Consider the following 16,300-nt stretch of genomic DNA (forward strand, 5'->3'; position numbering starts at 1 on the left):
GGGTAACTTCAATGCTATGTGGAAACTTCCACTATGGGGAAATCTATGTAAAACGCTACAATGATTGAACCTTACCTTGCCCCCGATAAGAGGTTATGCCAAGCCAAGAGAATGCAGGTACCTATACCCAGAACGCGAGCTAACCAGCAGGCATGCTAACAATGTACAAACACCTGATTCTTCCGCTGAGTCAGATGCTGGGGGCTTTGGAGGAATTCTGCAGGGTTCGCCAAGTGGCGAACTCAACTAGCAAAGCAAGAAAGCGCTCATATCTCTGTGTTGGAGAAAAAGGAGCAGCAAGCATTTTACAACATCTTAACTGAATTTTTTCCTCAATCACCAAGTTTTCCTAACATCCTTGAGGAAACCGGCTCCACTCGCAGATTATAGAACCTTGCAAATGTGTTAGAGAGGCGCCGCATGCAGGCGCCCAAGAGTCAAGGGGGACAAGGCTCGCCCTGGCTTGGGTAATCGAGTTCCCTTTTGCCGACAACCATAACAGACAAAGAGCTGCTCAGCGGATCTAAAGCTCTGAGTGTGGTCCACATAAATTCGCAAAGCGCGAACAGGTCAAACAGATGAAAGGGCTGGGTCTGCCTCCTCTGTGGGCAGCGCTTGCAGGCTCAATACCTGGCCCTTAAATAGTGTGGTAGGAACCTTGGGCACATATCCAGGCCGGGGTCTCAGGACAACGTGAGAGTAGGCCGGTCCGAATTCTAGGCACAAGTCACTGACCGAAAATGCCTCCCTCTTATTTGATGCCAACACGACCAGCAGAGCTGTCTTCAGGGACAGAAACCTCAAGGATACTAAGTCGAGTGGTACAAATGGATCTCCGCACATGCTTGTAAGCACTACAGCGAGATCCCAAGAGGACATGAGAGGGGGTGGGGTTTATTTCGCCTTACGCCTCTGAGGAACCGGATGATGAGGTTATGCCTTCCCACAGTGCTGCCAGCCAGCGCGTCATAGTGAGCTGAGATGGCAGTCACATAAACTTTCAGTGTGGAGGGCAACAGCCTGTGCTCCAACCTGTCCTGAAGGAAAAAATGCACAATGCTGATCTGGCAAGTCCGAGGATCTTCTCGGCAAGAGGTGCACCATTCAGTGAATAGACTTCACTTCAGGACGTAGGTGCACCTCGTAGAGAAAGTTCTAGCCTGGGTAGCGAGGGTGCCAGATGGTGCCCTGTTCTTGAGAGAAGTGGTCTTCCCTCAAAGGGATCTGCCAGGCAGGGGCCATCGCAAGAAGGGAGATGTCTGAAATCCAGGTCCGGTTGGGCCAAAGAGGCGCAACTAGCAAGAACTGCTCTTCATCCTCCCTGACCTTGCACAGTAACTGTGGGAGCAGGCTCACTGGGGGAAAAGCATACTTGTGCATGCGCCAAGACCAGCTGTGGGCCAGTGCATCTGTGCTGAGGGAGCCCTCAGTCAGGGAAAAAAAAACATTGACAATGAGCATTCTCCGAAGCGCACCAATATCAGCTGGACAGACTCAGGGTGGAGTCTCCATTCTCCTGGACATAGGCTGCCATGAGAGTGCATCGATTGCCTGGTTGAGCTTACCCGGGGTATGAACGGCGTGAAGCGATTTATGCCACGTATGACTCCAGCGGAGCAGACTGTGAAAGAGCTGACACATGCGGCAAGAACAGATATCTCCCCATGCGGTTGATAAACACCATCGCTGCCGTGCTGTCCATCCTGACCAGCACATTCTGCCCCTCTAGCACTGGTAAAAGACAGTGGAGAGCGAGGAACACTGCCAACAGCTCTAGGCAGTTGATATGCTAATGCAACTGGGTTCTGGGCTGCATGCCCCCAACGCTGTTGGTTGTAAGGCCTGGCTCTCCGCCGGGGAAAAAGCAAGTTCACTCTTCTTCGGATGGCCTGTCTTTGGGACGCTTCACGGTCCTTTTAACGGAATTAGCTGCACCCCTGGGGCTGTCTGTTTGTGCGGTGCTCAACTCTGCTGCTTCGCCAGAGGCACAGGCAGGGGCGAGGCAGCTCTTATAGGTGGGCGCCCACAGTGAGGAGCAGTGGAGATGGTTGGTTTGGTTGGAGGAGTGGCCATACGTTCCCCCCGCTAGATGACATTGCCCATCACATCCGACTGCTCCTTCTCCACCGTGAATTCCTGGATGAACTCATCAACGTCTCGCCAAACAGGCCAGCCTGCAATATGGGCTAGTTAAAACATTGGACTTTGTCAACATTGAGCATATCTGCCAGGTTTAGCCAGAGGTGGCCCTCCCGGACCAGTAATGTAGCCTTCGTCCTCCCCAGCGTACATGCAGCGCTCTGAAGAGCAAAGTTGGTTGTGGTGCAGAGCTCGTGAAACAAGCCTGGGTCGGAACAACCCTCGTGCAACCTGGCCAGCGTCAGCACTTTGTAGTGCCGGTAAGTGGCCATAGCGTGCAGGGTGGAAGCAGCCTGGTCCACACTTCTGTAGGCTTTGGGAGGGACGCAGATAACCTGCAGGCTTTGAACAAAAGACAAAGTTGACCCTGCCCGGATGTGGCACTACGCGGGCAAAGGTCGATCGCAATGGTAGTTTGACATGTGGGATCATCAAGGGTGGTGAGGGCGGAGGAGCAGGCTGATCAGGCAGAAAAAGATGCCCTCCAAGACTGCGTGAGCCTACTGTGCACCTCAGGGAAGAAGGGGACGAGAGGCTTTGAAGGTCTGGCCTTCTAAGTATCCGCCACGTAATGCCTATCTAGTCAATCCAGCCGCGGGGCTGGGGGATAAACCATTACCAGACCCACAGCTGAAGCAGCCCTGTAAAGCACGACTAACATGTTTGCTTCGAGATCCGTCGCATCGCTCACCACCCCGGAGGAGGGGGAGCGGGTCCGGATCCTCATCAGACAATGAAAACCCACCCTGCGACGCAGACGTGGACATCTAATCCCTGGTGTCATCAAGCAAAAGCCCTACCTTCTAGTTAGACCAATCACTTCCTCCTTTCGAAGCTTGGATGGATCGCTTGGAGAAGCGCTACTCCCAAAGGGGAACCAGTTTCATTGACAGCCATACATGCTCATGCCATGACACTACCACCACCATACTTCACTGCTTAGAATCATGAGCAGTTCATTTTCTTCTCCATACTCTTCCCATCACTCTGATACAAGTTGGGCTTGGTCTCAGCTGTCAATAGGATGTTGTTCCAGCACTCTGAAGGATTTTGGAACTCTAATCTGGCCTTCCTGTTTTTGAGGCTTCACAATGGTTTACATTTTGTGATGAACCCTCTGTATTTACGCTGGTGAAGTCTTCTCTTGAATGTTGACACTGACACACATACACCTACCTCCTGGAGACTGTTCTTGATCTGGCCAACTGTTGTTAAGGGTGTTTTCTTCACCAGGAAAATAATTCTTTGGTCATCCACCACAGTTGTTTTTTCGTCTTCTGGAACTTTTGGTGTTGCAGAGCTCACTGGTGCATTCTTTCTTTTTAAGAATGTTTCAAACAGTTGTTTTGGCCATGCCTAATATTTTTATCTCTCTGGGATTGTTTTGTTATTTCAGCCTAATGATGTCTTGCTTGACTGATGGTGACTTTAAATCTCATTTTGAGAGTTGACAGTAACAGATTCCAAAAGCAAACAGCACACTTGAAATGAACTCTGGACCTTTAATCTGCTCATTGTAATTGGGATAAAGAGATACAGAAACACACACTTGGCCATGGAATTGCTTAGAAGCCAATTGTCCAATTACTTTTGGACCCTTAACAAGTGATAGGCACATATGCAAACTGTTGTAATTTCTACAGCGTTCACCTGATTTGGATGTAAATACCCTCAAATTAAAGCTGACAGTCTGCAGTTAAAGCACATATTGTTTGTTTGCAAATCCATTGTGATGGTGTATATAGCCAAAAATGTTAGAATTGTGTCAATGTCCAAATATTTATAATAAGTGTGTGTGTTTTATATATATATATATATATATATATATATATATATATATATATATATATATATATATAAGAGCAATAGCACATGAGTAGCAGTGCGATATGGCTGTATATCGGCACTGGTGGGAGGCGTGCGTTGGCACAATGCCATGTCTATATACAGCCATATCGCACTGCTACGAGTGTGATAATGCATTTATACAACAGTTTGACGGCATAATTGTGTATATAAAAATAAAATCAAACATGGAGAGTCTCAAAAACCCTTTTGTATGAGGAACTACTTTCTTCTGGATTCAAATCATAAGCTGACAGTTAAACAGTTGAGCGTGCATCTTTTAAGCTTTAGATATTCTGATATTGCAGAATATCGCACAGCTATCAGCCAATCAGATTTGAGATATATATATATATATATATATATATATATATATATATATATATATATATATATATATATATATATATATATATATATATAATAATTTTTGATGGCTATGGAGAAAAAGTTAGGTATGAAGCATCTGTAGTAGGCTAGTAGCCATCCAACCCCAGGTATCTGGATTTGTTAATAGGCCATTTGGCCATTCAATCTGGGTTTCTTGCATTTTGTTCAGCTGTGGCTTTAGGAGACCCTAGTATCCCAGGTAACATGCCTTAGTGAGAGACCAAGATAACACTCTTTGAGGTGGCTGTGAGCCCAGCGCACTGTGGATCCATCATAACCTTCCACATACAGGTTAGATGTTTCCCCCCATTATCAGAGGGCCACTGCACACTTTTTTGTTCTTGGAGTGAGGTGATAGAGGTACCTGCCAGTATCTTTTGGTGAGTTGGAAATGAATCATTCTCTGCCCAGTTGATCCATAAGGTCATCCATTCTGAGTATGGTGTATCCATTAAAGTTAAGGATCTTATTTAGCTTACAGAAATCATTGCGAATATGGAAAGTGCCGTCCTGCTTTGATTCTAAAATGACTAAACTGGATCCATCCAGGGAGGTCAATGAGATTAGTGAACTGACTGACCAGGGCTTCTTGCACCTTTTTAAAATTGGTAATCAGCTGGTCTCCAAAAGCCACAATTTTTGTAGCCACAAGTAGGGCTGGGTGTTATGACGTTTTTTTTTTTTGTTTGTTTGTTTTTTTTTTGTTTAACAACAAAAACAATTTACGATTTCAAATAGTTTTTCTCCCCCCCACCCCATAAAAAAAGCTAAAGAAAAAAAGCTGCAATCTAAAGATCAAACTTACAAGCTCTATTTAAAATTGCATACAAAACTTTTATAACAATAATATAAATGAAACCATTTTTTAAAATTACAGTGAAAATGAGCTACCGTGAAATTAAACTCATATTGATTGTTAACCTATTTCAAGACGATTTGTTTATTTTTAAATGAACATCCATTCAGAGGTTTGTTCATTTTTATTTTATGTTATATCAATTTATATAAATTACTCACATTAGGCTTGTGGGCTGCATTTTATTGCTTTTATTTGTGTGGGGTTTCTGCAATTGGTTGATTATTGTAGTTTACCGAGCGAGTTTTATCAGTGTTGATATTTACAATAATAAACGTCTTTGCAGCTGTGTCAGATAATTTATCCAGTAATGGCAACGTTGGAATCCAATATTAATAACAGTTGCTTTCACTTGCACGTTTTCTCCATTGTGTTTTATATTACTTCTTACAGAGGACCTGAACACCAGAGGGTATTTTTTGACAATAAAAAGAATAGGATAGGATAACGTGCTGTGCAGCTTTAAGAGTTGATGGTGAGCAGGGCTCCCGGGCGTGTGTTAGGGTGGAGTGCTGATCTCCATCAGTATGTGGTTTCTAAACGGGAAATAAAGAGAACAGCATAGTGCACTTGCTAGTGTCATGGCTAACCCAAGTTTTTTCTGCTGGTGAGTATAGATGTTTGCGAACATCATGCTCTTTTCAGGTATTTGGTGTTTGTATTGTTTCCAATTCACTGAACACTAACAATTAGTGAGAAATAGTTTAGCATTTTGGAGCAATGATTAGTATGACAATTGAAAGGGATGTAAACTAAATTAATCTGAGCAAAAAATGTTATGTTCATTACTGACTCAATTTATTTAGTGTTTCAAGTTTTTCTTGTGTTTGTGTTTTCTTTTCTTTTTTCTATTTGTTTTCAGAATGTTGAGAACAAAATAATTGCATTCCTGAGGAATGAGCTGGAAAAGTTTAAGAAAATAATACAAAAATCGAACACACAATACTTTGTGCAGGAATTTACAGAAGACATGGTCAAAATCAAAGAAGCCATTCTTGATATCACGCTCTACTTCCTGAGAGATATGAAGGAAAATAATGCTGCTGATACTCTGCAAGGTGAGAGGTTCATAGGTATAAAAAGCTACCATTGTCACATATTTTAGAGAGAAAGAGGTGCCAACCTTTTTGTTTTTGTTCCCGTTTGTGTGTTAGATGAACTGGTCCTCATTTTTCAGAGAAAGCTCAAATCTAACCTGAAAAAGAAGCATCAATCAGTATCTGAAGGAATTGCAAAGCAAGGTGACTCCAAGCTTTTGAATAACATCTACACAGATCTCTACATGACTCAGTGTGCTAATAAACAAGTCAATATTGAACATGAGGTCAGACAGATTCAGGCTGCTGCTCGGCGCCAGGAAGCACAAGAGATACAGATTGAGTGCAAAGATTTGTTTGACGCTCCTGATCAAGACAAGCAAATCAGAACTGTACTGACAAAAGGAGTTGCTGGCATCGGGAAATCAGTCTCTGTGCAAAAGTTCATTATTGACTGGGCTGAAGGAAAAGAAAATCAAGATATCACCTTCATATTTCTTCTTGCATTTCGTGAAATGAACATGAAGGAGAAAGATAAACAAAACTTAATGAGTCTTATATGTCAGTTTTTCCCAGAGATAAAAGGACTGAATCTCACAAGAAGTGACAAATATAAAATTTTGTTCATTCTTGATGGATTGGATGAATGTCGTCTTCCTCTGAACTTTGATAGTAATGAGACATGGTGTGATGTATCATCACCAGCCTCTCTGGATGTTCTCCTGACAAACCTCATCAAGGGAAATCTGCTTCCTTCTGCTCTCGTCTGGATCACCACTAGACCAGCAGCTGCTATTAGGATCCCCCCTGAATTTGTTGATCGTGTGACAGAGATACAAGGATTTAATGATGGACATAAGAAGGAGAATTACTTTAGAAAACGATTCAGAGATGAGGGTTTGGCCAAAGAAATCATTGCTCATGTTAAACAATCAAAGAGTCTCTTCATCATGTGCTACATCCCAGTCTTCTGCTGGATTTCAGCCACTGTCCTCGAGAACATTTTACAAGACCAAAGAAATAATGACATGAAAAACAATCAGGCTGATGACGCCTCCAAAACACTGCAGGAATCAAACACTGAAGACACTCCCAAGACTCTGACACAGATGTACACACACTTTCTGCGCTTTCAGATTCTGCAGAGCAGACGAAAGTATGAAGGAAAATATACACCAGATGTGTCCTGGGATAAAGATGCCATGTTTTCACTAGGGAAACTGGCGTTTGATAATCTGGCAAAAAACAACCTGATCTTCTATGACACAGACTTGGAAAAAAGTGGTATAGATGTCTCTGAAGCGTCAGTGTTCTCTGGCATGTGTACCCAGATTTTTAAGGAAAAAACAGGGATCATACTTGGTACCACATTTTGCTTCGTTCACTTGAGCATTCAGGAGTTTATTGCAGCCCTTTATGCGCATCTTTTTTTAGACAAGGACAAGAAAAATGTGTTTAGGATTGAGTCTACAGAGCTGGAAAACAGAGCCATGATTGATTTGCTGAAGACTGCAGTGGACAAGGCACTTGAGAGTGACAATGGACATCTGGACCTTTTCCTTCGCTTCCTTCTTGGTCTGTCACTCAATTACAATCGACCACTCTTTCAAGGTCTGTTGACACAAAAAAACACTGACCAGAGCAAGGAAATAGTTCAGTACATTAAGCAAAAACTAGAGGATCATCTTTCTCCAGAGAGATCCATCAATCTGTTCTACTGTCTGAATGAACTGAACGACCAAACTCTGGTGAAAGAGATTCAGAATCAACTCAGCTCTGGAAGTCTCTCATCTGCTGATCTTTCACCTGCCCAGTGGTCTGCTGTAGCTTTTGTGTTGTTGACATCAGATGAGGAGATGGAGGAGTTTGAGCTTCAGAAATTCAAGAAATCAGACGAGTGTCTCTTTAGACTGATGGAAGTGGTCAAAAACTCCAAAAGAGCTCTGTAAGTTCTAAGTAACTAGCAACATTTTTTCTGTATTGTGTTTTACCTGGGGATTGGCAATTTGACAGGATTTGATTAAGGTTAGCATACAATAGCCTAAAATCATAAGCCTACAAAACTGTAAAAAATAAAATAAAATTAAGTCTTGATTGATTTGCTCAAGGCTGCTGTAAACAAGGTGCTAATTTACCAATCTGGACATGGTGCATTTAAATTATAACATAAGGTTGTTTCAGACAGTTTCCAACTGTATCATCAGATCTTTCTTTCCCATGTAATGATCAAATTATTTAGCATGAGAAAATACAAAGTCTTTATAAATTAATGGCTCTGCAACTTTTGCGTGTGAAAGCAAACATTTGACTATGTTTGCAATCTACATAACCTTGATTGTATAGTAAATATTCAAATATGTTCAGTGATTGCCATAGAGAAAAAAAGTTACTTTAGCCCTGTATTGTGAAAATGTATTATCTATCGTTGAGAAACAAAAGTGATGTACCAGTTTGAAGAGAGATGTAGATTTTATCTCTTTGCTGAGGCATTAGAAGAAACACACATTATTGTCACATAATACACATTGTGACAACGCATCTCTTTACTACAGTAGGAAATGCAGACTTTCCACCTTCTTGATGAAGGTAGGCAAAACTGGGATAAATCAATCCATGAGACAAAAGTTAGAACTAGCTTTATTTTGTTTGCTTACATGTTGTTGGGTATCCTAATAAGTAAAACTTGAAATGAGATGAAATGCCAGCCTTTATTTTGTAGTAGCCAGATGCATTGTAATGGGGTATTAATTTGATTACGTCACATCTCTTGCCTCTGAGCAGTGAGGGAAGTGACATCTCTCTTCAACCAAAATGTAGCATGCTGTCCCAGAAGTGGTGGTCAATTGTCTAAAAGTTACATGTAGAAAACTAATACAACAGAGCAAATCCTGACTCCATGAAAGTTGTTGCATGTACCTCTATTTTTGTATCTGATCATCTTGATTGGTTAAAGTTAAAGTGACAAATGCTGACAGTTAGATGTTCAACTGAGATGCACTTCATTTGAGCAGAGATCTCATAAAGCAATTGGGTTGCATACATAAAGTGAAAATGTGTCAGGGTAACTTCTAGTATATATTCACTTTTTGTTTTTAAAACAATGCAAAATGTATTATTTCTACTGAGTGTTTGTATTCTGGTAACTTTTCTAGGTTAAATGAATGCGAGTTAACAAAAGAAAGCTGTGGTAGTATGTCTAATGCCTTCTCATCAGAAAACAATCTGATAGAGCTGAACATGAGCAACAACGATCTGCAGGATTCAGGAGTGCAGCAGCTCTGCTCTGGACTGGAGAGTACAATGTGTAAATTGGAGATATTGGGGTAAGTTGTGTGACAATGAAAAATCCTGTGAATGTTTTAGATATTTTTTTAAATAAAGACAATGCATATTTTTATGATATATTTTATCATACATATACATACATACATACATACATACATACATACATACATACATACATACATACATACATACATACATACATACAATAAAAGTATGTTTTTTTCAGGCTCAGTAAGTGTAGTATAACAGAGGAAAGCTGTTCAGCTCTTGCTTCAGCTCTTAGTTCAGACTCCAGCAGTCTAAAGGATCTCGATCTGAGCAATAATAATCTGAAGGGTTCAGGATTGAAGCTGCTCTCTGATAAACTGAAGGACAACTGCAAACTGGAGAAACTCAGGTAAAAAAATGTTTAACGTCTATGGGTTATATGCCTAAGAAAGAAATCTGAATGTTTGAACAAAGGAACAAAATTTACAATCTTTTTTTCTGATAAATATCTCAAATAATATAAAATATCTATTATATTTAATATTGATTTCTTATTATAGACTTTCAGACTGCCATATTACAGAGGAAGGTTATAAAGCTCTGGCTTCAGCCCTGAAGTCAAAGCTTTCACACATTACAGAGCTGGATCTCAGAGGAAATGATCCTGGTGAATCAGGAGTGAAGGAGCTCCTTGATGTCCGACAGGATCTAAACCCTAATCTACAATTGAGGTGGGATGTGGTGTAATAATTCATAATGCCATGTAGTTTATTATTTTTTTATACACTCTTTGAAAAAAAGGTATGAAAACTGTCATCAGGTGGTTTGTTTTTATGTTTATAATCAATTAATCTATGTTGGTACCTTAAAAGGCGACTCAGTGGCGCAGTAGCTAGTGCTGTCGCCTCACAGCAAGAAGGTTGCTGGTTCGAGCCTCAGCTGGGTTAGTTGGTGTTTCTGTATAGAGTTTGCATGTTCTCCCTTCGTTTATGTGGGTTTGCTCCTGGTGCTCTGGTTTCCCCCACAGTCCAAAGACATGCGGTACAGGTGAATTTGGTAAGCTAAATTGTCCGTAGTGTATGTCTGTGAATGAGTGTGTATGGATGATTCCCAGAGATGGGTTGCAGCTGAAAGGGGATCCGCTGCGTAAAACATATGCTGGATAAATTGGCGGTTCATTCCGCTGTGGCGACCCCAGATTAATAAAAGGACTAAGCCATAAAGAAAATCAATGAATGAATGAGTGGTGCCTTAAAAGAACATGTTAGTAAGTAGACTTCAGACTGGCGCCTGATGACCGCCCACTGTGTTATATGATTCACAGATTAACCAATCAATAAATCAAAAAAAAAAAAAAGTGTGGAAACGTTCACAAAATAACAGCCTGGCCAGCATGCAATCATACATCATTCATAATTTGTTATTATTAAGAATTTTCATAAATTTAAATGATGGTTTCCAATTAAACTTGTTTCCAGGCTGACTAGTTAAGATTTCTGCACACTCAAATCCTGGAAATCCTGTATATTCTGTATAAGCCAATCAGAAGATGACTTAAGATCTGCAAAAGGGTTTCCAGAAAACTGTACTATATGCATCAGCCATTTAGCCACAGGTCTGTGGGCGGTGCTTAGTATGATGTTCGAGGCTGAGAATTTATCTTATTAGCACCATATAAGCACCTAAATGAGCCACACCCCCTTATCTTTATATCTTATTTTATTTAAGGTTATGCTTCCATTAGATTTAATTCAGGACAAACTAATCCACACTGTTCCAATTAAAATAAGATATATCATACATCTTGTGACAAGTTTGTTATATAGCAAACAGCACAAAAATAAACTTTTAACACAAATTAAGGCATCAAGTCACGTGCGAAGAGAGTGGTACTTTGTCTATAAATAATGGAAATGGAAGTAGACATAAGAAGTGCAAGAAGAGAGGTGTGAGAGATGTGAGAATTTTTTCCAAGTTTGGAGTGACTTGGTTCTTCGACGCTACGCCACCTGCTGTGCATTGCCGGCTGTTTTTCGTTGGTGAATCCTCGCTTATCATTTGGACTCTGGTCCATTTGGGCTAGTTCATGTTGGTTCATGCTACAAAGCAACCACAGGTACTTTAAAAAAAAAGTTCTCTGAAGTTGCTCCTTTACTTCCAACATACACATAACTCCCTTCCGCCGCTGATAGACTGTTTCATACACCAGTAAACACACAAACACATGGTCACCTACCACACAAGATTAACAAAATTACCAGTTTGTTTTTGTTGATTGTTTGTAAATGGGTGGACTTTATTGTTTCTAAAATTAATGATTGAATAACAAACTATTTAAAGTGCAATTAGTTAGTATTTTTTTCTTCTTCTCTTGGTTGAAAATCCACAATACAATTTGCTATACTTATGTTTGTGTATTTTATTTATTTTTTTTTCAATTATTTTTTGTGGTTATTTTTTGTGTGCAATTGATGGTTTGAGTTATTCCTGGATTTGCATAATAATTTTTATTATTGTAGTTGGTAGATTAAGAGCTACCAGGCTCCCAAAGTTCTAATATTTAAATTAATAAAATTCATTTCAGCCACTGCCACCATTACAACCTGGTTTTGTCAATTGATTTAAATTTCCTATAACTTCTCTCCTGCAGATTTTTGGGTCCTGATGCAGAGAAAGCTTTCAATTTTTTGACTGATGTTCTCAACAAAAACCCTTTACTTCTGAGAAAGCTGAATCTGAGTGAGCATAAAATAGACAGAAAACTGAAAGAGCTTGCTCCTCTACTGGCAGATAAACACTGTAAAATAAACACACTGATGTAAGTCTGATAATTTGATTACAATTTCGATGACTGAATTACTGTATTGTGCATTTATTATGTTGTCATCAGTTGACACATACAAAAGCAGCCTAAAAATAAAGGTTACAAAATAGGGCTTTTGGTGTGATGCCACAGATGAAAAAAAAACATTTTGGTTATCATTCCTAAAATAATATTTTTATCTATAAACTTTTTCTAATATAAGGAACTTTTTGTGAAATATAATGTTGAATTGATCTGTGTTCACTATTTATTTTTAAATGTATATGTGAAGTACACATAATAGTGAAAGTAGTATCTAATATACTTTTGTTCAAAAAAAATAAAAAGTAGTTTTCTGTTTATGCAGTCTGAATAGCAGTAGAATAACAGAAGAAGAGTGTCGTGTTCTGATAAAAGACTTGAATTCAAACCCTTCAAATCTGAAAGACCTGGATTTGAGTGAAACTCACCTCGGAGACTCTGGAATGAACATATTTTCAAGTTTGTTTAAGAATAAACAGTGTAGACTGGAAAAACTGAAGTAAGCTAATTTTAATAAACAATACAAATATATCATTGCAAGCAACTGCATTCCTTGATTTGATTTTTCTTCTTCTACAGTTTGAATGGTGTCAGTATTGGAGAAGCAGGTTGTGCTACTCTGGCTTCAGCGTTTAATTCAAACCCCACAAAGCTGAAAGAGCTGGATCTGAGTAGGAACCAACTAAGAGACTCTGGAGTGACACAAATCTCTGCTCTGTTGAAAAATTCACAATGCTCACTGCAGATACTCAGGTTTAAATTTGGTTAAAATAAGCATGATTCAAAGTAAAGTTTATAAACATTTAATATGTCAAAAATGTTTATCTTACTCTAGAATGTCAGACTGCAGTATTGGTGAAGAAGGTTATAAAGCTCTGGCTTCAGCTCTAAGATCAAACCCTTCACACCTGAAGGAGCTGGATCTCAGAGGAAATGATCCTGGACAATCAGGAGTGAAGGAGCTCACTGATGTTCTACAGGATCCTCTGTGTAAAGCAAACCTGAGGTCAGTTGTGATTTAAAAAATAAATGCATTTTATTTCATTTATGTATCTAGGAAGTGTTTTTTTTAGATACAGTGGATCAATATTAGAGAACAGATCGATACAAAAAGATAAACAACTGAGTTTTCAAGGAAACGTTGTACACCAGGCATTCACCAGTAAAAATCCACAACAGTTTTTAAATTTTGCACTTTGTCATACAGTAAAGTGCTCTATGCTGCTAGAAGAAGTGGAATAATTTCTCAGATGCTTTTTAGATTTTGGATTTCACAGTTTGTATTTGTAAGATCGTCTTAATTGTCAAACACCCCTCAAAATGCTTACAACAGATGCAAAGGCCTGAAAAAAAAAGATGTTTTTTGCTGAATGAAAGACAGGACAACGCAGTGGCGCAGTGGGTAGAACGCTCTCCTCACAGCAAGGTCACTTGTTCGAGCCTCGGCTGGGTCAGTTGGCATTTCTGCGTGGAGCTTGCATGTTCTCTTGTTCGCAAGGGTTTTCTCCAGGGGCTGTGGTTTCCTTCACAAGTCCAAAGACGTGGTATATGTGAATTGGGTGTGCTAAAATTGACCATAGTGTGAGATTGTGTGTGTAAATAAGTGTATATGGATTTTTCTCAGTGATTGCAGCTGGAAGGGCATCCACTGCGTAAAATATTAGCTGCATAAGATGGTGGTTCATTCTGCTGTGGCGACTCCTGATTAATAAAGGGACTAAGTCGAAAAGAAATAAATGAATAAAAAACAAAAGTGTGGAAATATAAGGTTGTATTTATTTTTAACGTGTGAATCAGACTCCATGTTCAGTGAGCTTTACTTCTATTAGAATACCGTCAAGTAAAACTAATTCATGACTTTAGGATAATTTAGCAGATTTGATAATAGGCTGTTCTCTAATTTTGGTCTCCACTGTAGAGTTAGATGCTATTTTACGTTATACCAGATTTAGTAGTGCACTGAATTTAACGTGATCTTCTGTTCTTCAGATTTTTGAGTCGTGATGCAAATAAAGTCTGTCAGTTTGTGAAAGGAATTGTGGGTAAAAACCCGTTACTCCTGAAAGAACTGAATCTAAGTGATCGTCAACTACGAGACACAACTGTGAAGGAGCTTTCTGTCCTGCTGCAGGACAAACACTGTAAAATCAGTGCACTGACGTGAGTATTATACATTGTTGTGCATTTTGCAAGTTAAATATAAATGCTTAAAGTCTAATCAAACAATGTTATTGCTGCTCTTTGAAGAATTTAAGGGGCTTAATATTCATTGAATCATGTAAATTTGTCCTTCTAGTATTGTAACATTTTATGTCTGCTTTTTTCTCTGCAGTCTGAATATTTCCAATATTACAGAAGAAGATTGTGCTGCTTTGAGTTCAGCATTTAATTTAAACCCTTCAAACCTAAAAGAGCTGAATCTCAGTCAAAATAAACTGGGAAACTCAGGAATATCTAAGATCTGCCTGCTGTTGAAAAATAAACAATGTGGATTGGAGATACTGAGGTTTGTATTTTCACCAGTTTCACTTATATCTGTTAATATTGTGGAGCGGTTGTAGCTTTGATTCTGATTTGCTGATATACATTTTGAGGAGTGCAGCTATTTTCAGATAAACTAGACAGGTTTTCAAAGCAATAGATTTCCTTATTACTACATTAATTTATTTCAGTTATATTAAAACTAAATAGAAGGCTTTGGATGTGTACATAACTTGTCATACACAAAGAAGCAGTTTGAGTACAATAACATGAGAAGCATCTTTAAATACAGCAGTCTATATCAGTCATGTTGCTGGGTGGGCATTAGGCCCTGTAATAAGTAACAGTTTAATTTACTGAGCAGTGTTGTACACAGAACTATTCTGTATTCACATTCACAGTTTCAAATCAGTAATACAAATCTGTTGATCTAAACCAAGGGTGAAAGTTGTGTAACTTGTATAAGCAGAATAAATTACTACAGTCTGTGAAATTATTAGAAAATTAATCAAACACAAGGTGTTATGGCCATCTGCTTCGCACAATGGTTGCTATGGGCCCTATCATACACCCGGCGCAATGTGGCGCAAGGCGTGAAGCAATTGTTGTTTGCTAGTATCAGCTTGACTCAAATGTCGTTTTGACGTTTTGCACCACACTGTTTAAATAGCAAATGCATTTGCGCTCGTATATGTGCCTATAGGCATTCTGGTCTAAAAAAGGAGGCATGTTAAGGCGCATTGTTGGCATATTGCTATATTGAGGATCTAAAATAGACCGCTCGATAGACCAGCTAAGAGGAAGTCTACGGTCCAGGGCAGAGAGCGTCAGTTGTGCGTCTCACTTAAACATTGCTTAATACACACAGGATGTACAGCAATACACAAATATCTTTACAAATGAAAAATAATTAAAGAATTAAAATATTACAAAAAATATTATTTTCTACATGCATAAAAAACATAAGCTTTTCACTCATCATAGCACACGTGCTGCTGATGATATGACAATAAAAGAGATTTGATTTTGATTTGACATTAAAAGTGATTTGAAAACCACCGCCTTCATGCCTTCTTCATCTCAGGGAGCTTTTTCGGTTTATTCATGACAATTTGCTTTTGTATAGTGTTATTATTATTATTAGCAGTATTATTTATTATATCCATATTTATATTTGTTTTATTAAAAAAAAGCTTAGATTTGCCCACCTGCAGGTTTTAGACCATATAGGGCACAGCATGAGTATTAGGATATAACTCTGTTTTTAGACCACACTTTGTTATTATTGTTCATTCGTTTGCTGGAAATTGGAACTGAATTTAGAAATAGTTTTGAAACAAATCTTTGTTCTTAATAAACAAAATTAATTATTTAAAGGCTAATTGATGTCTGTGCGTACAACACCTGAGTGAAAGTGAAAGAAAATAATGAGGA

At 39.2% G+C, this 16,300-nt stretch overlaps 2 protein-coding genes across 2 annotated transcripts in view; one reads left to right on the forward strand and one right to left on the reverse strand.

Annotated features, from left to right (window-relative positions):
* The window catches only part of LOC147838394 (uncharacterized), a 900,722-nt gene that overhangs the window by 250,053 nt on the left and 634,369 nt on the right, over window positions 1–16,300 (reverse strand). The window lies entirely within an intron of this gene.
* The window catches only part of rnh1 (ribonuclease/angiogenin inhibitor 1), a 71,526-nt gene that overhangs the window by 26,068 nt on the left and 29,158 nt on the right, over window positions 1–16,300 (forward strand). Inside the window, exons 15-25 of the mRNA XM_087303307.1 lie at window positions 6,093–6,288; window positions 6,385–8,212; window positions 9,420–9,590; window positions 9,779–9,949; window positions 10,101–10,271; window positions 12,191–12,358; window positions 12,711–12,884; window positions 12,965–13,138; window positions 13,221–13,391; window positions 14,375–14,545; window positions 14,718–14,891. Coding sequence (XP_087159433.1) covers window positions 6,093–6,288; window positions 6,385–8,212; window positions 9,420–9,590; window positions 9,779–9,949; window positions 10,101–10,271; window positions 12,191–12,358; window positions 12,711–12,884; window positions 12,965–13,138; window positions 13,221–13,391; window positions 14,375–14,545; window positions 14,718–14,891 — 3,569 coding nt within the window. The remainder of the gene's footprint in view (window positions 1–6,092; window positions 6,289–6,384; window positions 8,213–9,419; window positions 9,591–9,778; window positions 9,950–10,100; window positions 10,272–12,190; window positions 12,359–12,710; window positions 12,885–12,964; window positions 13,139–13,220; window positions 13,392–14,374; window positions 14,546–14,717; window positions 14,892–16,300) is intronic.

This window comes from Danio rerio, chromosome 22, assembly GCF_052040795.2.
Source record: "Danio rerio strain M-AB ecotype USA chromosome 22, GRCz13ab, whole genome shotgun sequence".
Classification (NCBI taxonomy): domain Eukaryota; kingdom Metazoa; phylum Chordata; class Actinopteri; order Cypriniformes; family Danionidae; genus Danio; species Danio rerio.